At 38.2% G+C, this 18,330-nt stretch overlaps 1 protein-coding gene across 1 annotated transcript in view; it reads left to right on the top strand.

The window, feature by feature from the left end:
- PLXND1 (plexin D1) overlaps positions 1-18,330 on the top strand; it is a 208,496-nt gene that overhangs the window by 79,874 nt on the left and 110,292 nt on the right. The window contains exons 9-12 of the mRNA XM_070738311.1: positions 8,267-8,371; positions 10,681-10,767; positions 12,733-12,826; positions 15,244-15,407. Of these exons, the coding sequence (XP_070594412.1) occupies positions 8,267-8,371; positions 10,681-10,767; positions 12,733-12,826; positions 15,244-15,407 (450 nt within the window). The remainder of the gene's footprint in view (positions 1-8,266; positions 8,372-10,680; positions 10,768-12,732; positions 12,827-15,243; positions 15,408-18,330) is intronic.

Genomic DNA, 18,330 nt, shown 5'->3' with positions numbered 1-18,330 from the left:
ACCATTAAAAAGGGCTGATATTATTTGGTCATGATTGCATTGTACTTGGGGACTGTCTTTGCTTTATCCGTCATGATTTTAAAAAGAATATCATTCCTTAGTTGCTTTTGGCATCCTCAGTAATAAATAACATGATGATCTGATTAAAAGAGTCTAATTTCAATTCATTTCACTGATGCCTAAATTATCGTTTCATTTCATTCTGTTCATTTCATCATTTACTGTTGAGCTTTCTCATGTTCATATTTTTTACATACTTTTTTCTCATTGTATTTCTGTCTTCACAATTTGGGGTCAAAGTATCTTAGCCTCCTCTTTATCTATGGCTGTTAACATCAATTTGATAACACATAATAAATCAATAGCAACCTCAGCAATTAGAAACATAGGAACATAGAAGATTGACGGCAGAAAAAAGACCTCATGGTTCAACTAGTTTGCCCTTATACTATTTTGTGTATTTTATCTTAGGATAGATATATGTTTATCCCAGGCAAGTTCAGTTACTGTGGATTTACCAAACACATCTGCTGGAAGTTTGTTCCAAGGATCTACTACTCTTTCAGTAAAATAATATTTTCTCATGTTGCTTCTGATCTTTCCCCCAACTAACCTCAGATTGTGTCCCCTTCTTCTTGTGTTCACTTTCCTATTATAAACACTTCCCTCCTGAACCTTATTTAACCCTTTAACATATTTAAATGTTTTGATCATGTCCCCCCTTTTCCTTCTGTCCTCCAGACTATACAGATTGAGTTCATTAAGTCTTTCCTGATAAATTTTATGCTTAAGACCTTCTACCATTCTTGTAGCCCGTCTTTGGACCCGTTCAATTTTGTCAATATCTTTTTGTAGGTGAGGTCTCCAGAACTGAACACAGTATTCCAAATGTGGTCTCACCAGCACTCTATATAGCGGGATCACAATCTCCCTCTTCCTGCTTGTTATACCTCTAGCTATGCAGCCAAGCATTCTACTTGCTTTTCCTATTGCCTGACCGCACTGTTCACCCATTTTGAGATTGTCAGAAATCACTAGCCCTAAATCCTTCTCTTCTGAAGTTTTTGCTAACACAGAACTGCCAATACAAAACAATTGAGGATTCCTTTTCCCCAAGTGCATTATTTTACATTTTTAAACATTGAACTGCAGTTTCCATTGCTTTGACCATTTATCTAATAAAGCTAAATCATTTGCCATATTACAGACACCTCCAATATCAACCCTATTGCACACTTTAGAGTCATCGGCAAACCTTCCCTACCAAATGTCACTCGCAGGTCTTCTAGTCCAACCCACCCTGCTCAGGCTGGAAACCATATATCATTTCAAGACAAATGGTCGTCCAATCTCTTCTTAAAAACTTCTAGTGTTGGAGCATTCACAACTTCTAGAGGCAAGTTGTTCCACTGATTAATTGTTCTGTCGGGAAATTTGTAGTAGATCCAATTAGGCATTCATCCCTTGTTTCTTGGAATTCTGCACTATTGGAGAATCATACAATAAGTATGAAGCTTGTTTTTATCATCGGCTTGCCTATGACACAACCCTCTTCGGCTTATTGCATTATATCCATCATGTTGTTTCTCCTCATTTCAATGTCCCAAGTGCATTTTTAAAAATCTGTCTAGTTGCGATAATTAGAGCCTTTTTGGAAAGCAGTTTCAGAGTCTCAGATCATAAGCACTGTTTAAATACAGAACCTTAGTAATAGATTTCTAAAGGATTAAGCACCAAATGTGCAATGGCATTTTCCAATTCAGGTATACTCAGGCAGCTGTACCCGCTGTGGAGCTGAATATACCAGGTTCATCCATCTAGAATGTAGTTGCTAGAGTGATTAAACATAAGTATGCATGGTTTTGCAGCATTCACTTGATTTCCTTGGATTGAAAACAAGACTGAAGCATAGAAAGGAAGCAGCTGAGTGGATTTAACCCTTAACACACATTGGAAATGAATATTGGGCCTGTTAATGATGATCTTCAATAACAATTTCCGCTTTTCAGACATTTTTAATGATAAAAAGTTCTTCATTTGTCATACAGTGTTCCCTCGATTTTTGCGGGTTCAAACTTCGCGAAAACTCTATACCACGGTTTTTCAAAAATATTAATTAAAAAATACTTTGCAGTTTTCCCCCCTATACCACAGTTTTTCCTGCCCGATGACGTCATATATCATTGCCAAACTTTCATTCGCCTTTAATAAATATTCTTTTTAATAAACTTTAATAAATAAACATGGTGAGTAATAATCTAAATGGTTGCTAAGAGAATGGGAAATTGTAATTTAGGGGTTTAAAGTGTTACGGGAAGGCTTGTGACACTGTTCATAGCCAAAAATACTGTATTTACTTCCACATCTCTACTTCGCAGAAATTCAATTTTCGCGGGCGGTCTCGGAACGCATCCCCCACGAAAATCGAGGGAACACTGTATACCCTTTAAATGTAAACTAGGTCAGGGTAGGTCACAAACTAGGTCACTTCAGCAAATGCTTTACAAAAATAAGAGGACTTATATATTACATATATTAAAATGGCAAGTACCATTTTAAGATTAAGTGCCTATTTTTCATTGCTTGGTGTGGAAAAAGCATTGGAGATGTTACCTACTTGGGTAACGAAACATCTGCAAGAAAACAACCAAGCATCCTTTTGGACAGACCTCAGTATTATAATTTTCAAAACTGAAATAGCACCTAATGAAAATGCAGTACAGCACTAATTCATAGTAACCTCTCCTTTTAGGAGATTTCTAAAATGTCAAACCATGGACTGTAAGCATATATTTAAGTAGCAATAAGTTTGATTCAAATAGATAGAGGTTTTTTGACTTGGTGGGAAGGGTTAGTTTAGAAGAAAGAACAATTAGCGCTGTTCTTTAGCTTGTATGGTAGGAAAAAATAATTCTGCTCTTCAATTCCATTATTCTTCCTCATTCCCTTGTTATGAACACAGCAAAACTCCTTTCATCTGACTGAAGAGAAGCCCTTATTTGCAACCAAAGCTTTATGTACATATCGGACATGTTGAATTTAGATTTCAGCAAATGCCTTTGCTAGTCTAAGTGAAGATTTTTAAAGCGTTATCATAAATGGAAATGCAAGTATTTTTAAGTTTAAGCAGCCAGTGCCCTATATTATTTGTTCTGACAGCTGTAAGATAATATCATTTTCAATGATATTTAATTTTGCTACTTCTTGATGTAGGAGAAAAACCATTAATTTGCAGGAAAGACTACTAGAATTTTAAATGAATCAGGAACTAAGCGATTCAGAGAAGTTTTAAAAAGCAGGGCTTCATTTTCTCCCCCTTTTCAGTGATATTTTGGGTAATGGTTTTTTGTGGTTTGATGTCTTATCTATTTTTCAGCTAAAGCACTTGACATTTCCTCTTGTAAGCAAAGATCTATAGTGTCACTGGGAAATGGAAGAATGATGATAATGGAATTAGCCAGACTGAACATTTACAAAAAAAGGGAATTTTTGGAACATTCAATTTTTTTCCCCTGTGTCACCCACAAATGAAAGACACACTAAATTTTCACAAGACAGGAGATGGAATTGCAGATAGTTAAATGGTTCTGCAGTGTTTCTTTTTCTAGCAACTGAAGTGGTTGCTTTTACATTAAGTATGCAGACATGCCCTTCCTTTCTGGATTTGTTTTTCTTGAGGAGGCTTATGGGTCAGAATGCTGCCATGTCTCTCAGCTAATTTGCTTCTTTACTTGCAATGCTCTGAAAGTACTTTTTTTCTCACGAAGGGAAGCATTTTAAGATTATTGAGAAGACAAGAGGCATTTTCTTCATGCAAATGTTTCCGTTTGCAGCATTTAAGATGGAGAAGAACATTGCTTACCCCTTTAAGTTTTAGTTTTCCATTTATCCCACTCTTAAATAAATCACAAACTATTTAATGATATCAGAAGGAAAATTATTGTCCAGCATTGAAAACCGTTTTCTCAATTAATGTAGTTCATGCATATTGGGTTATAGTTGTTTTAATTGGATATTTTGGAGAAAAATATGGCAAAGTTAGGTTGTTTCTCCCTCCCTTTTCCTTTAGATAACCCAAACCCCTTCTCCGGGTCCCGTCGACTAAGCAATGTCGTTTGGTGGGTCCCAGGGGAAGAGCCTTCTCTGTGGCGACCCCGACCCTCTGGAAACAGCTCCCCCCTGAGATTAGAACTGCCCCCACCCTCCTTGCCTTTCGTAAACTCCTTAAAACCCACCTCTGCCGTTAGGCATGGGGGAATTGAGACATCTCCCTCGGGGCTATACAATTCATGTATGGTATGTTTGTGTGTATGTCTGCTTTAATAATGGTTTTTTTTAATGTTTTTAAATTATTAGATTTCTCTTGAATTGTTCTATTGTTGTTGTGAGCCGCCCCGAGTCTACGGAGAGGGGCGGCATACAAATCTAATAAATCATCAATCTAATCAATCATCATAAATCCTATTTTTTTTGTTGTGTGTTGAGACTGGTCTCTAGCATCAGCATCATGTGACTTCCGTTGTATGTGCATACTGTGTATATAAAAACAATTACAATAAAGTATTTATTATTCTTAAATCTAATCCATTTATTTGTACTTACTTATACATTTGGGGAAAGAATAGTGAGAGAGATTTTTATATCGTGGAATTACCTTTCATTTTGTTCCTGAAAGTTTGAATAGTTGAATGATGTTATATAGAAATAAGAGAAATAACACAGGATCCCCTTATTGGGGAAACAGGCAGCATATATATTTAATAAATAAATAAAACTGAAAATACTATTTATACCACTCCACTGACTTAGGAATGATATACTTCTTAGAGAGCAGAGGAAGAAATTAAATTTGGATTCAAGAGTATTGAAGTCTGTGCTGTTTCCACCATCACAAGTGGAAAATTTATCAGAACATAGAGACTCATATCTAAGCAAGGAGTGGATTTTTCAGCTTTAGCTGGTTCATTAGCTTTGCTGTTCCTAGATAGGATTAATTTGGCTGAATGTTCTTTATATATGGAACATCTGCATTAGATTATTGCAGTGTACGCCATAGAGTCTACGGAAAGGGGCAGCATACAAATCTAATAAATAAATAAACATAAAAACATAGAAGACTGACGGCAGAAAAAGACCTCATGGTCCATCTAGTCTGCCCTTATACTATTTCCTGTATTTTATCTTACAATGGATATATGTTTATCCCAGGCATGTTTAAATTCAGTTACTGGGGATTTACCAACCACGTCTGCTGGAAGTTTGTTCCAAGGATCTACTGCTCTTTCAGTGAAATAATATTTTCTCACGTTGCTTTTGATCTTTCCCCCAACTAACTTCAGATTGTGTCCCCTTCTTCTTGTGTTCACTTTCCTACTAAAAACACTTCCCTCCTGAACCTTATTTAACCCTTTAACATATTTAAATGTTTCGATCATGTCCCCCCTTTTCCTTCTGTCATCCAGACTGTCCGCCATGGTGGGTTACTGCAGAATGTTGCATTGTGTCATTGAAAAAGGCAATTAGAGCATATAATACCTGCTCTGAAGGTACCTATAAAGGCATACAAAAGCTCATATTAAGTTTTAGTAGTGGGATATCTGTCAGAGAATGTGCTTTTCCTGTCTGTTACCTGTAGAGGCCACAATAATTTGCTATGCAATCACATAAGAGAATATACTCTTGATACAAGCACTACCTCTCTCTTGAGGTTTTATCCTTGGTTTAAGATAAATCAGTTTGCTTCAGATTTTAAATAAATTAATGGATTTATGCCTTTTGTCCCATTTTCTTACAGTCTTCTGCATGATCTGCTTACTCATATTAACATCAATTTTTGGAAGGATTTTACTCAATTGTTTATTGTTAAATTTTAACTTTTTAAAATTTTAAATATGTCTATATGCCTATTATAAAATGTTTTTTGGAATGCTTCTTAGTTTAGCGTTGTTTTCTAACAGAAATTACATAGAAAATAGTAATTATCTAACAGTTTTGAATTTAATAGTGATTTGAGGGTTGCTCCATGTTCATGTATGTCTGTGTGCCTACACACATACCTCCAAACCACAGCAAGTCTCAAATTTCAGTGTTTTTAATTTGTATTTAATTTTTTGATCCCAGAAATATCGTTTGGTATCCCATATTTTATTTATTTATTGAATGATTGTATTTGCCACCCATCTTTTATGATGCTTATGTGTGCCAAGAAGTCCACCCAAGGGTAGGGTCATCAGGACTTTTGTTGGTAATGTAATTATCTGCATAAGGGAAATGATGTAATACAGGGATGTCAAATCAATTTCATTGAGAGATGCATCAGGGTTGTGTGATCTCAGGGGCCCAGAATGGGCAGGGTGGACATGGCCAACTCAACGTCACTCGTGTCAAGGCGCCTATGGTAGCCTGAGCACTCTTCCAGAGAAAACAGGTTCCCAAGGTCCATTTTGTGACAGCCTACTGCAACCCTCTACCAGTGAAAACAGAGCATGGGAAGACCCACATGTGCCCCCCCCCCCCGAGCTCCATTTTTATTGGCAGAGGCACTGCAGGCCAGTCCTTTGCTGTTTCCAGGGTGGCCCCACAGAGAGATCTAAGCACCTTGCTTTGAGAGAGATCTAAGCACCACAGGCTTTGAGTTTGACACCCTGATGTAATGGCTAGGATAAGCTCCTGATCAAATTGGTTAATATCCTCCTCTTTATTTGTCTTATTGGTGTATTTATTTATTATATATATCTTTAGATTGCATTTCTTCTCTCAAGACATACTAAAAATACTAAAGCAATTAAATCCATATCAACTTCTATTTTAAAAAATAGTAGCTACCAAACAAAAGAAAATCATAGTAATGAGTTAAGAGTACAATAATCTTTTAGTCATCTTTTTAATATGAAAATTATAAAAAAATTCAGTGCAGAATAATAAAATATGAGACATAACTCTTTATCATTGAAGACCAACTAAAAGGAGAAAACAATTCAAGTGCTCTCTAAAATACTTCCCAAAACAGAAAATTCCATAATTTGGGGGATCTGCTCTAAAAGTTTCTGTATAGCACCAAACACTGCATTCTTCCTAATGGATATTTGAATATAGCTTATATAAACTGGTTCTGTTTTAGGGCTTGGCTATATGCATAATAACATCTACCTCAAAATTAGTAGAAAGCCTTGCAGTACATTTGAAAAATTGTGGCCAGAGGCCATCCTAAACCTGATTATCCAAAACAAAATCAATCATTTGAACTGGACATAGTAGGAAATGAGTAGCTACTGGGTTGAATGCCGAAATCGGTATCTTGTTGTCACCTTAGCATGCCACACCTTCTAATATCTAATCTGAGCTGTTCTTCTTCAATTCAAATGTCTGAAGCGTTCCTGAAGCTGAAGACTAGTGTAGGGTTTCCTGCAATCTACTCTGGATGCGAACAATCACAGTGTATCCTGATGATGTTACAGTTGACATATCAGTTTTGCTTCTGTGGAGTATAATGATGGACCTCCAAAAACACCTTCACCTGAGCTGCACTCCAATTCAAGGACGATTTTAGAATGAACCTGGAAAAAACCTGTGAAGACTCTAGAAGGAACTTTCTGATTCTATAGAAAACACACAGTATCTTTGTTAGCATCATTTGATTATTTTCTTCTGATGAAACAGTGGGTAGAGTATCTACTTCATATTGACAGCTGAGGAGAGCATATGGTTTTCCATTTAATTTGTGGACAAATTAATTTCACTGTGAAAAATCCCAGATTGATAACAGAGTTGCCTGAAGTCACAAAGCTGAGTGTTCATCTATGGACATATAATGAAGAAAAAAAGAAATAGCACAAGCCAATCAAGTTTCACACCTTAGGGAGAATATTGGTGAAGTTTCTTTTGCTTTCACACTAATATGTGCTGAGTCTGTGCAAGCAAAGGTGTTATTTCATACCAAACATTCATTTGGCATCTGTCCATTAAGTTCAAAATTTACACTATTTCCTAGTGTACTTTTAAAGTTGAAAATTCGGGTAACATTAACATAAATGTAGGCAATTATTTAGTATACCCTCTAGGAATAAGATAATAGATTATATTGGAACTTATTTTATACTAAGATTAAACTCTATTATGTAAAGAATTATCAATGTGGGAGTACTCTAAGCTAATAACTTGTGAGAACACCCATTTTTGTAGCTTGGTTCTGCTATCTCAATGTTAAGAAGGTTGAATTTTTTTCCACCCTGACCTTCAATTCTTTCACTTGTTTCCTGAAATACAGAACAGTGCTGATTGTCCACAGATTGTGCCTGTTTCTCTTGCACCAGTATCCACAGGGACTTCTCAGGACATTACAATCACTTTGAAAAATGCTGCTTTTATAAAGGTAATAAAATAAATAGACTTTGTAAAGAAAGAGAAGGTAGATCCTATATTTGCACCTGTAGTCCTATAATTGAGATTATTAAATTAAGTAATTAAGTATTTAATTTAATTAAGTATTAAATTAAGTAATTAAGTATGTAGGAAAAGAGGTGTGATATGCTAGATTCAGTACAAACAGAGGGAATTTACAAATACAGTGGTACCTCAAGATACGAACCCCTCGTCTTACGAACAACTCGTGATACGAACCCGGGGTTCAGAAAAATTTTGCCTCTTCTTACGAACTTTTTTCGAGTTACAAACCGGCGTTCGGAGACTGCTGGGAAGCCGCGCGGCTGTTTTAAAAGGTAACAGCCGGGCGGCGGGGCTTTCCAGAAGCCTCCCGAACGCCGGTTCGTAACTCGAACAAAGTTCATAAGAAGAGGCAAAATTTTGCTGAACCCCGGGTTCGGTTCGGGAGGTTGCTCGGAAGCCCCCCAGGCCGGCTGCGACCTTTTAAAACACCCGCGCCGCTTCGCAGCTGTCTCCCGAAGCCGAACGCGGAAGTTCGGCTTTAGCGTTCGGCTTCAGGAGACAGCTGCGAAGCGGCGCGGGTGTTTTAAAAGGTCGCAGCCGGCCTGGGGGGCTTGCCAGCACCCCCCGAACCCTGAACTTTTACCGAACTTCTGGGTTCGGGGTTCGGGGGGTGCTGGCAAGCCCCCCAGGCCGGCTGCGACCTTTTAAAACACCCACGCCACTTCGCGGCTGTCTCCCGAAGCCGAACGCGGAAGTTCGGCTTTAGCGTTCGGCTTCAGGAGACAGCTGGGAAGCGGCGCGGGTGTTTTAAAAGGTCACAGCCGGCCTGGGGGGCTTACCAGCACCCCCCCGAAACCCGAACTTTTGCCGAACTTCCGGGTTCGGGGTTTGGGGGGGTGCTGGCAAGCCCCCCAGGCCGGCTGTGACCTTTTAAAAGAGCCGCGCCGCTTCCCATCTGTCTCCTGAAGCCGAACGCTAAAGCCAAACTTCTGCATTTGGCTTCAGGAGACAGCTGCGAAGCGGCGCAGGTGTTTTAAAAGGTCGCAGCCGGCCTGGGGGGCTTGCCAGCACCCCCCCGAACCCCGAACCTTTGCCGAACTTCCGGGTTCGGGGTTCGGGGGGTTCTGGGAAGCCCCCCAGGCCGGCTGCGACCTTTTAAAAGAGCCGCGCCGCTTCCCATCTGTCTCCTGAAGCCGAACGCTAAAGCCGAACTTCCGCATTCGGCTTCAGGAGACAGCTGCGAAGTGGCGCGGGTGTTTTAAAAGGTCGCGGCCGGCCTGGGGGGCTTGCCAGCACCCCCCCGAACCCCAAACTTTTGCCGAACTTCCGGGTTCGGGGTTTGGGGGGTGCTGGGAAGCCCCCCAGGCCGGCTGCGACCTTTTAAAAAAGCCGCGCCGCTTCACTGCTGTCTTCTGAAGCCGAATGCGGAAGTTCGGCTTTGCCGTTCGGCTTCAGGAGACAGATGGGAAGCGGCGCGGCTCTTTTAAAAGGTCGCAGCCGGCCTGTGGGGCTTCCCAGCACCCCCCGAACCCCGAATCCGGGTTCGGGGGGGTGCTGGGAAGCCCCCCAGGCCGGATGTCACCTTTTAAAACAGCCGCGCGGCTTCCCAGCAGTCGCTGAAAGCCGTTTTTCACGGGGGTTTTTTTGGTTGCACGGATTAATTGACTTTACATCGTTTCCTATGGGAAACAATGTTTTGTCTTACGAACCTTTCGTCTTACGAACCTCCTCCTTGCACCAATTAAGTTCGTATCATGAGGTATTACTGTATCTAACTACTAGATTTAAAACTGAAAATTTAAGACATGATAGTGAAACTTTCAATAATTGAAATACATGTTATGTCTTGCCTTCCTAAGAAAATATTTATAGATATACAGTAAATTGGATTGCTGGTTTGTGCGTCTATTCTTGTCTCACTTTATTGGCATAACCTTTTAACAACATAGGCAGGAATATTTTGTAATTATGAGACCATTTAATAGATATCTTATTTATTCAAAGATGTATTTCTTCTATTCTTCTATTTGGGTGGCCTATCCCTGAACTACGGGAAATTTTAATTTAAAATATGTAAAATATTTAGTTATTTCAACAAGCTTGTTGAAATTAATCAGCATAATCATTACTAATACAACTGTTATAATAAATGATATTCAATAATTGAGTTCAGAACTTGGCTCATTGATTTATCAACATATAAAGAAATAAATACCTAAAATCATTCCTTTTCTGTTAGAAAGTATGTAAAATATTATTACTCTACAGTTTTCTCTTTACATTTTTACTGTTTAGGCAATGCATTTGGAGTGTCACTTTGAAACTGAAATATTTGAGGCTCAGTGGCTAAATGCATCTGCTGTTCAGTGTACTAATGTGTTGGTGAGTTCATGACTGATTATTTTAATATTTTTAGAGTTTTCTGATTATAAATACCGTAGTAGCATGTTACTACCAGGTCCATACCATTTTATTGTCACACTTTCCATCAAAAATTTCAGTAGTCTAGCTCAGTGGTTCTCAACCTGGGGTCAGGACCCTTTTGGAGGTTGAATGACCATTTCACAGGGGTCACCCAAGACTATGGGAAAAGACAAATTTTCTATGGTGTTAGGAACTAAGACTTCTATTTTGGTGCCTTGGGACATATTTTTACAATCCGACCAATCAGGGGTTTACAGGGCGGTGTCCCTCTGACCTTCCTGCCAATCAGCTTAAAGCTCTGTTGGGAGAATTGGCACTAGACTTATGTTTGGGGAGCATCACAACATAAGGAACTGTATTAATGGGTCATGGCATTAGAAAGGTTGAGAACCACAGCTCTAGCTCCATGCTCCATATATGTTCAGTTCCAAAGCTGCTCTTTTTATTAGGAACTTCAATTCATCTTGATGTATGTATATACCTTATTTACATACTTACTTCAGTTTATACACCATACATTTCCAAAGAGGCTTACAACATGCTAATACAATGTGTAATTGAATTAGATTGAATGATTAAAATAACAGGAAAAAACAACTTGCAATAAAAATTAGAGCAAATCTGATGCACCATCGTTCAAGTGGTGGCATTGTATTTCTTCACCTCTGTTTTTACTGCGGTCCAGAAACACAATATAAAGAGAGAGGTAAGTTTTTTTCCAATTCAGCAATGGGATCCCTTCATTCCTTTGGTGGTAGACCATAGATTAAGCCTTCTATCTATGGTCTCACCAGACACAAAACTTCAGTTCAGAGAAAGTGATCTAAGATGTGTCCAGGCCCAGTGTGATATAGGAATTCCAAAGTGATGTCCAGCATCTTAGGTTGCATTCGGAAATTAATTGTAATTAGAGCAATTCCCATAACGGTAGGGTTATATAAGTGAACTTCAGTATGCTATCTGGGCTGCTGCTCAAGATTTTGAATAATCTTCATAGAGTATATTGTAATTGTCTAGGTCTAGGAATTAAACAGAAAATGGTGATGTAGAACCCTCTAGACCAGTGTTCCCCAAACTTGGCAATTTGAAGCTATTTGGACTTCAACTCCCAGAATTCCCCAGCCAGCAAATGCTGGCTGGGGAATTCTGGGTGTTGAAGTCCAGATAGCTTCAAGTTGCCACGGTTGGAAAACACTGCTCTAGACATAGGGCCCTCTAGACACATTTCCACTGCATCTCCTGCCCAGCTCATAAACTGGGTATTACTTATGAATTGATTATATTCTCCCAATGATCCACATAGATGTTAAATAGTTAAAGAAAAAAGACAAAGCTCAATGGCAGCAAGAAGTAGAGTTCCTGAGAGTTTGATCTCTTGTCCACCCATCAAGTAGAACTGACCACTCAAAGAGAACAGTAGGGAACAACTTGCTACACAAAAGTCTTCATTTCTCTTAGCCCGTCCGTAAGAGTCTCCTGCCCACTTGGAGGGGAAGGGAAATTATTTTGCTGCTGCAGCAGCAGCATTTTATAGATTTCCCTGTGGCTTCCACATTAATTTTCTGGGGAAGCTGACAGAGAAAATTGCAAATAAAGACCACATGATTATGGGGCACTTGACAACCAATTATAAGTGCCAAAAGGTTGCCAAGTGCCAAAAATGCAACAGTGTGACCTTGGGGATAGTGCACAGGTCCTAACTTTCAAGGACAAGTTGTAAATATTTTTTCCTGAATCTCTCATAACTACAAATAGTCATTAAGCAAAGGATAACATCTGTATGGTATTTGTTTAGTGCATTCTCCTGGTTTCTTCTGTTGAATATGTGTATCTTGTAATACAAAAATACTTACACAGTAAAAGCTTAATTTACACATTTTGGACTTCTGGTTCAGTAAATGAACTCTCCTCTTTTTTATGCAGCTTTATACCTTAGAGAAAAGACATTTATTTCTGGTAAATCTTCAGTTGAAAGGAAGATCTGAAAAATTTATTGACAGTCCACAGATGATGACAGGTTTGACATAAATTTGGTTTGCTTTTTATCACTTTCTAATTTGAGTGTTTCATCTAAAAAAGGCTTACATGTTTTTTACTAATTGGTCTTTTCATTTTATAGTCTCCCAAAGTAGGTTAGAGTTTGTAAAGCCAAAAAATGCAATATTTCAATATTCATAATTTATATCTATATGCAGATTATCTTGGTTCTTGTTCACAATTTAGGTGGATTTCATATAGTTGCTAGCAAACTGCATATTGATAAAAATAACACTTGCCATTGTATTTAGAATGTATTTTCTCAGTCAGCTTCAGTATATTTGCATATTGTTACATTTATGTCAATAAGACATATGGGACAAATGTATTTTGGAATGGAATGGAATGGAATTTATTATTATAGTACAAGATATGTGGTATCCAATAGTTTAAGGCTGATTTACATTTTACTTTAGAGCTGTTTTTAGTTTTTATTTTAAATTGATAATGTCCGAAGGTCTTGTCTATCTAGATGAATTTTGTAATATCTACAACAAATGTTCTCTCAGAATGGTGGCAGAACTCGGAGAACAATTGTATTTCTGGATCATAGATGTTTTAGATAGCTATTAACCATAATATGCAAATAAAAATGTATATGCGGGGTTTAATTACAAAATTATGAAGCTATAGGAAATGTCTACAAACAGTCTACAATTCACTTGTTATTGAGTGGCCTTGATGAAACTTTGCTTTATTTCAAAATTATTTTTCTAGTCTAAAGATTAATTGAAATCCAGTTCATGTTTCACCAAGTATTAGTACAGACTATTGATTAATGAGAGTCCTTAATTTCAGGGACAAATTATTTTTGAATGATACATACAGATTTTTTTTTTTAAAAAAAATATCCTTTAATGTTTTTACACCAATGTTGAAAGTTATTGGTTGTTATTGGTTTAAGATAGTTTGTAAACCACCTAAAGATATTCTGAACTATTGTGAATTGTGAGGATCAGGGCAGAACAAAAAGAACTGAACTTGACAGCCTTGGGACATAAGAAATAACCCCATTCATCTTCAATGAACTGTTTACCATTATACTTTGAGAACTTTTTTCATCAACAGTACAGTTACTTTGTATTACTTTGTATGAATAGTTAGGATTTTTGTCACAATGTGCATCTCTTTACATTTGCTTACATTGAATTGTATCTACCATTGGGATGCCTACTGTACTTCCCTAATGTACAGAAATCCATTTGGAGAATAAGGAAACAGCCAGGTATTCATTGTCTGAGAAAAGCTAACAGCTTTGAGGCCATCCAAAACACCAAGGAATGTTCTTCCTCATAGTAGATGCTGCTACTGAGATGAGCTGATTCCATCAAAATTACATTTTTTGAAAGAACAGATCTGGAGCGTACCCTATTTATTAAGATCAAGTACAACAGAAAAATAAGCAATAGGAGAAAGTCTGTCCACAGCAAGTAGCCTGACCCTATGCCATAGATGTCTTTATAGGTGATGAACAGGACCTTGAATTTTCACCTGTAACATGAAAAATCTTTGATGAGGGTCTTTATTAGAGGCTTCTTCAATATCTATGTAATTGATGTCTACTGACCCTTATCCACATGCTTATTAACAGCTTTAATAAACTCTAGTAAATTAGTCTAACTCTAGTTAGACAGGATCATGCTTAGTGAAACCATGTTAGATATCCTTGAGCATGCGTTGGGTCGCCAGATGTTTGGTAGTATAATTTTTAATAGCTGTTTCCACTGTCTTCCCCAGGACAGATGTTAAACTGACAGGCCCAGAATTTCCTGGATTTCCCCTGGAGCCATTCTTAAAAATAGGACTTAAATTGGCCAACTTCCAGTTCTCAACTGCAGAGACCAAAAAGTAGAAATAGGTTACATATTTCAGTTAGGAGGTCAACAGTCCCAATATTTAGGTCCTTAATAATCCTTGGGTAGATACCATCTGGGCCTGGTGACTTGTTGATATTCAGTTTTGTAATAAGGACCAATACCTGTTCTGTTGTCACCATTATACAGCTCCATTTTCCTGATTCTCTTCCCTTCCTTTTGATGGCAAGTTAGTGAAATGTTCACATCACACTGTTTGCTATGGAAAATAATGTTTGCTATCTTTTCTAACTGGATTCTGTTTGCTATCTTTTCTAACTGGATTCTGTAGTACAGAATTGATTCTCATGCAGTAGTCTAGAATTTTAAAAACATAACCCAGTGTGACAAAGGGAATTCTTAAATACTAAATTATGTTGTATAAAGGAGAAGTGCCAAGAATTACTGGGAAAGCTTTAGGGTTACAGGAGAAAACTCCTGTGCAAACTCTTATTCTTCTATCGGATTTTAAATGTTATGTTGCTGGAAAGGGGGAGGGGTTGCACATGTTTCAGTTTTAGCATATGCTGTCTGTTTTTTTCAGTTGAGATTTACAATTGTGCAATTGGAAGTGCTGATTGTTCTCAATGTCTTGGGAGAGAAGATCTTGGTCATCAGTGCATTTGGAGCGAGATCACTTCTAGCTGCAGACAAAATACAGAAGCCTCCCAGATCCCAGCCGTGTGTCCTCCTCCTGAAATCAGGAAGGTAAAATTTGGATTCAGAGCAGCATTCGCTGCATTTCAACTCTGGGGCTTTAAAGTAAAAGACAAAGAATGAAGAGTCTATCTATGGGCAGAATTGAGAAGCCTAGTGTCCTTAATGGAGGATGAAGCAGGAATCTGAATTTTGATCTTCGTAACAGATATATTAAGATAGTTTTATACATGATAGAAACAATGAATGATCATGTAAACATAATGCCTTTTATAAGAAAAGAAAATCATGGATCATAGTTTTCAAATGAGATATCTCCTGAAGAGATATAGGAATAGAAGAAAGGTATAGGAGATATAGGAGAGCAATAGGACATGCTTAGTCAGCACTTCACTATGATTGGCTGACTGAGTCACCAAACAAGATTCATTGACTAACCATGTTCTGATTGGCTGTCCCAGTCAGGAATAAATCTCAACAGAACCATCCCCACTCTACCCCCACCGGGCTGCCAAAGTTGGGGAAAGGTTGGGGACCACCGCTCTATACAAAACTAGTTGCTCTATTCAAGATGGAGAATGGTCAAAGCAGGTTAAAATGGAACAATGACCCCAAAGATGATTTGAAAATAATTCTGAGATGTGGCTGAAAACTAACTAACTTACTTTGTTTGTTTGTTTATATTACATATAGATATCACCCATCTCACTTTCATTTGGTTTCTTCACTGCCATATCATGCTGTTGCCTCATGTTTTGTTTCCAATTTACTACTAAGATCTTTTTCCCCAAAGTATCTTTAACAGCCAGGAAATCACCATTCCATTCAACATCCTTTCAACATCTTTAGTACCTTGTTTATCAGCACTTTTCAGTTAATTTAGTCTTGCTTCATGAGATATAGTAGCCATTTCTTTCAACTCCACCATGCTCTTATCAGGAGATTCGGGCAACAAATGTATTGCTTCCATTGAAGGTTTTAATCGTTTGCAATCATGAAAAAGGGAGCATTTAAAATAAGCAATTCCAAATTAGTCACTTTCTCTGTCTCTGGTATCTTTAATGATTCAGGAATAAAAATAGCTTTGCAATTTTGCTCAGTAATGTCTACTTCAGCTTTTCTATTAGCCTATTCTTCTCCACCAATTGAAACCAGTAGAAGTGATTATCTTCTCTTGAGTCTTACCTGAAACCCATAATTTACCAATAACTGCTTTCACTTAAAAATGAAGCTCTCTGCTACCCAAATAGGTATAGGTTATATTGCACACCAAAATAACGAGCTACCCTCCAAAACTGCTTTAGAACCTGTACTCATGATTCAGAAAATAAATTAAATTCACTTTATGATACATTGCCTTTATAGTACTCAATGGCACATTATTTTTTCATGGGTAAAGCTATATGCTCCTGCTCATTAGAGCAATTCTTTATTTTACGTTCAAGAGAAGAAAAGGCAGAAAAGATATAAAAATAACAACACATACTTATGCAGCAAGTTGCTGCATGAAGTATCCACAAGAACATGGACAGCATGAGTAACCATTTTACCCAATCTCTTCTGTTGATGCTATTTGTATAGTTATTGACTTGTAGTGTTCGTCTTTCCTTTCATTATATGTATCCATGAGCTGGAGAGATGGATAAAAACACTGGTTGAGTGCTCAGATTATCGTGCTTTCTCTGAAAGTTTTCAAAAATGTCAGGTAATACAGGTTGCCCTTGATTTACGACCACAATTGAGCCCAAAATTTCTATTGCTGATGTGAGAAGTTTGCTTAGTGAGTTTTGCTCCATTTTAAAACCTCTCTTGCCGTAGCTGTTAAATGAATCACTGCAGTTGTTAAGTTAGTAACATGGTTGTTAAGTGAATCTGGCTTCACCATTGACTTTGCTTGGTAGAAGGTTATAAAAGGTTATTTACATGATCTTAAAAGCAGTGGTGGGTTGCTACCGGTTCAGATTTGTTCATCCGAACAGTTAGTTCTGACTCCAAGTCAAGCGCGAACCAGTTCTTTGTATCTGTGAACGTGGACTTGCCCGCCCATCCCTGGGTTATACTGACATTCATCTCTGCTTCCATAGCTCAGCTGATCAGGGCGGCTGATTGAATTGTAAATCCGCAGCTGTTTTCTTTGCTCCTTGCCTAGTTTGCAACCCAGAAGTTCTATTTCCAGCAGATGTGGTTGGTAAATCCACAGTAACTGAATTTAAACATGCCTGGGATAAAGATATATCCATTCTAAGATAAGATACAGGAAATAGTATAAGGGCAGACTAGACGGACCATGAGGTCTTTTTCTGCCCTCAATCTTCTATGTTTCTATTTTCCCCAAACTGTGCATGTGCACGCACTCAGCAAACCAGTGGTAAATCCAGTAGCAACCCACTATTACTTGGAACACGGTGACCTCATAAATATGAACCAATGACTAAGCAACTGAACATTGATCACACAGCCATGGGGATGCTGCAATGGTTGTAAGTGTGAAAAAGGGTCATAAGTAGTGATGGGCAAACCCAACGGTGTTCGGGTTCAGGAAGTTCGGACGAACTTTATGCAAAATTCGGCCGAACCCAAACCAAACTCAAACCCGAACGGGGAATCCCTCCCCCGAAGAGATTCCAGGAAGTGATCACCTTGGCATCCTTAGCAACCTGCCGGTGACATCAATGCTCTGAATGCCGAACACAACCCCAAACTTTACCCAAAGTTTGAAAAAATTTTGGGTTCGTGTTCGGCATACCGAACACCGCAAAATTCGGTACGGACCCGAATTGTGCGGGTTCAGTTCGCCCATCACTAGTCATAAGTCACTTCAATGCCGTTGCAACTTCAAACAGTCACTAAATGAACAGGACTACTCATGTGGAAATAAATGCTTCTTTGAAGTGTCATTTATATGTACTGAAATGAAGGGATTCCTTCTTAAACTTGCCTGGCTGACTTCAAGAAAAACAGGACTTTGCATATC

Source organism: Erythrolamprus reginae, chromosome 2, assembly GCF_031021105.1.
Source record: "Erythrolamprus reginae isolate rEryReg1 chromosome 2, rEryReg1.hap1, whole genome shotgun sequence".
Lineage (NCBI taxonomy): Eukaryota > Metazoa > Chordata > Lepidosauria > Squamata > Dipsadidae > Erythrolamprus > Erythrolamprus reginae.
Note: the sequence above shows the minus strand (reverse complement) of the source record. Positions and strands in the feature narration are given on the sequence as shown.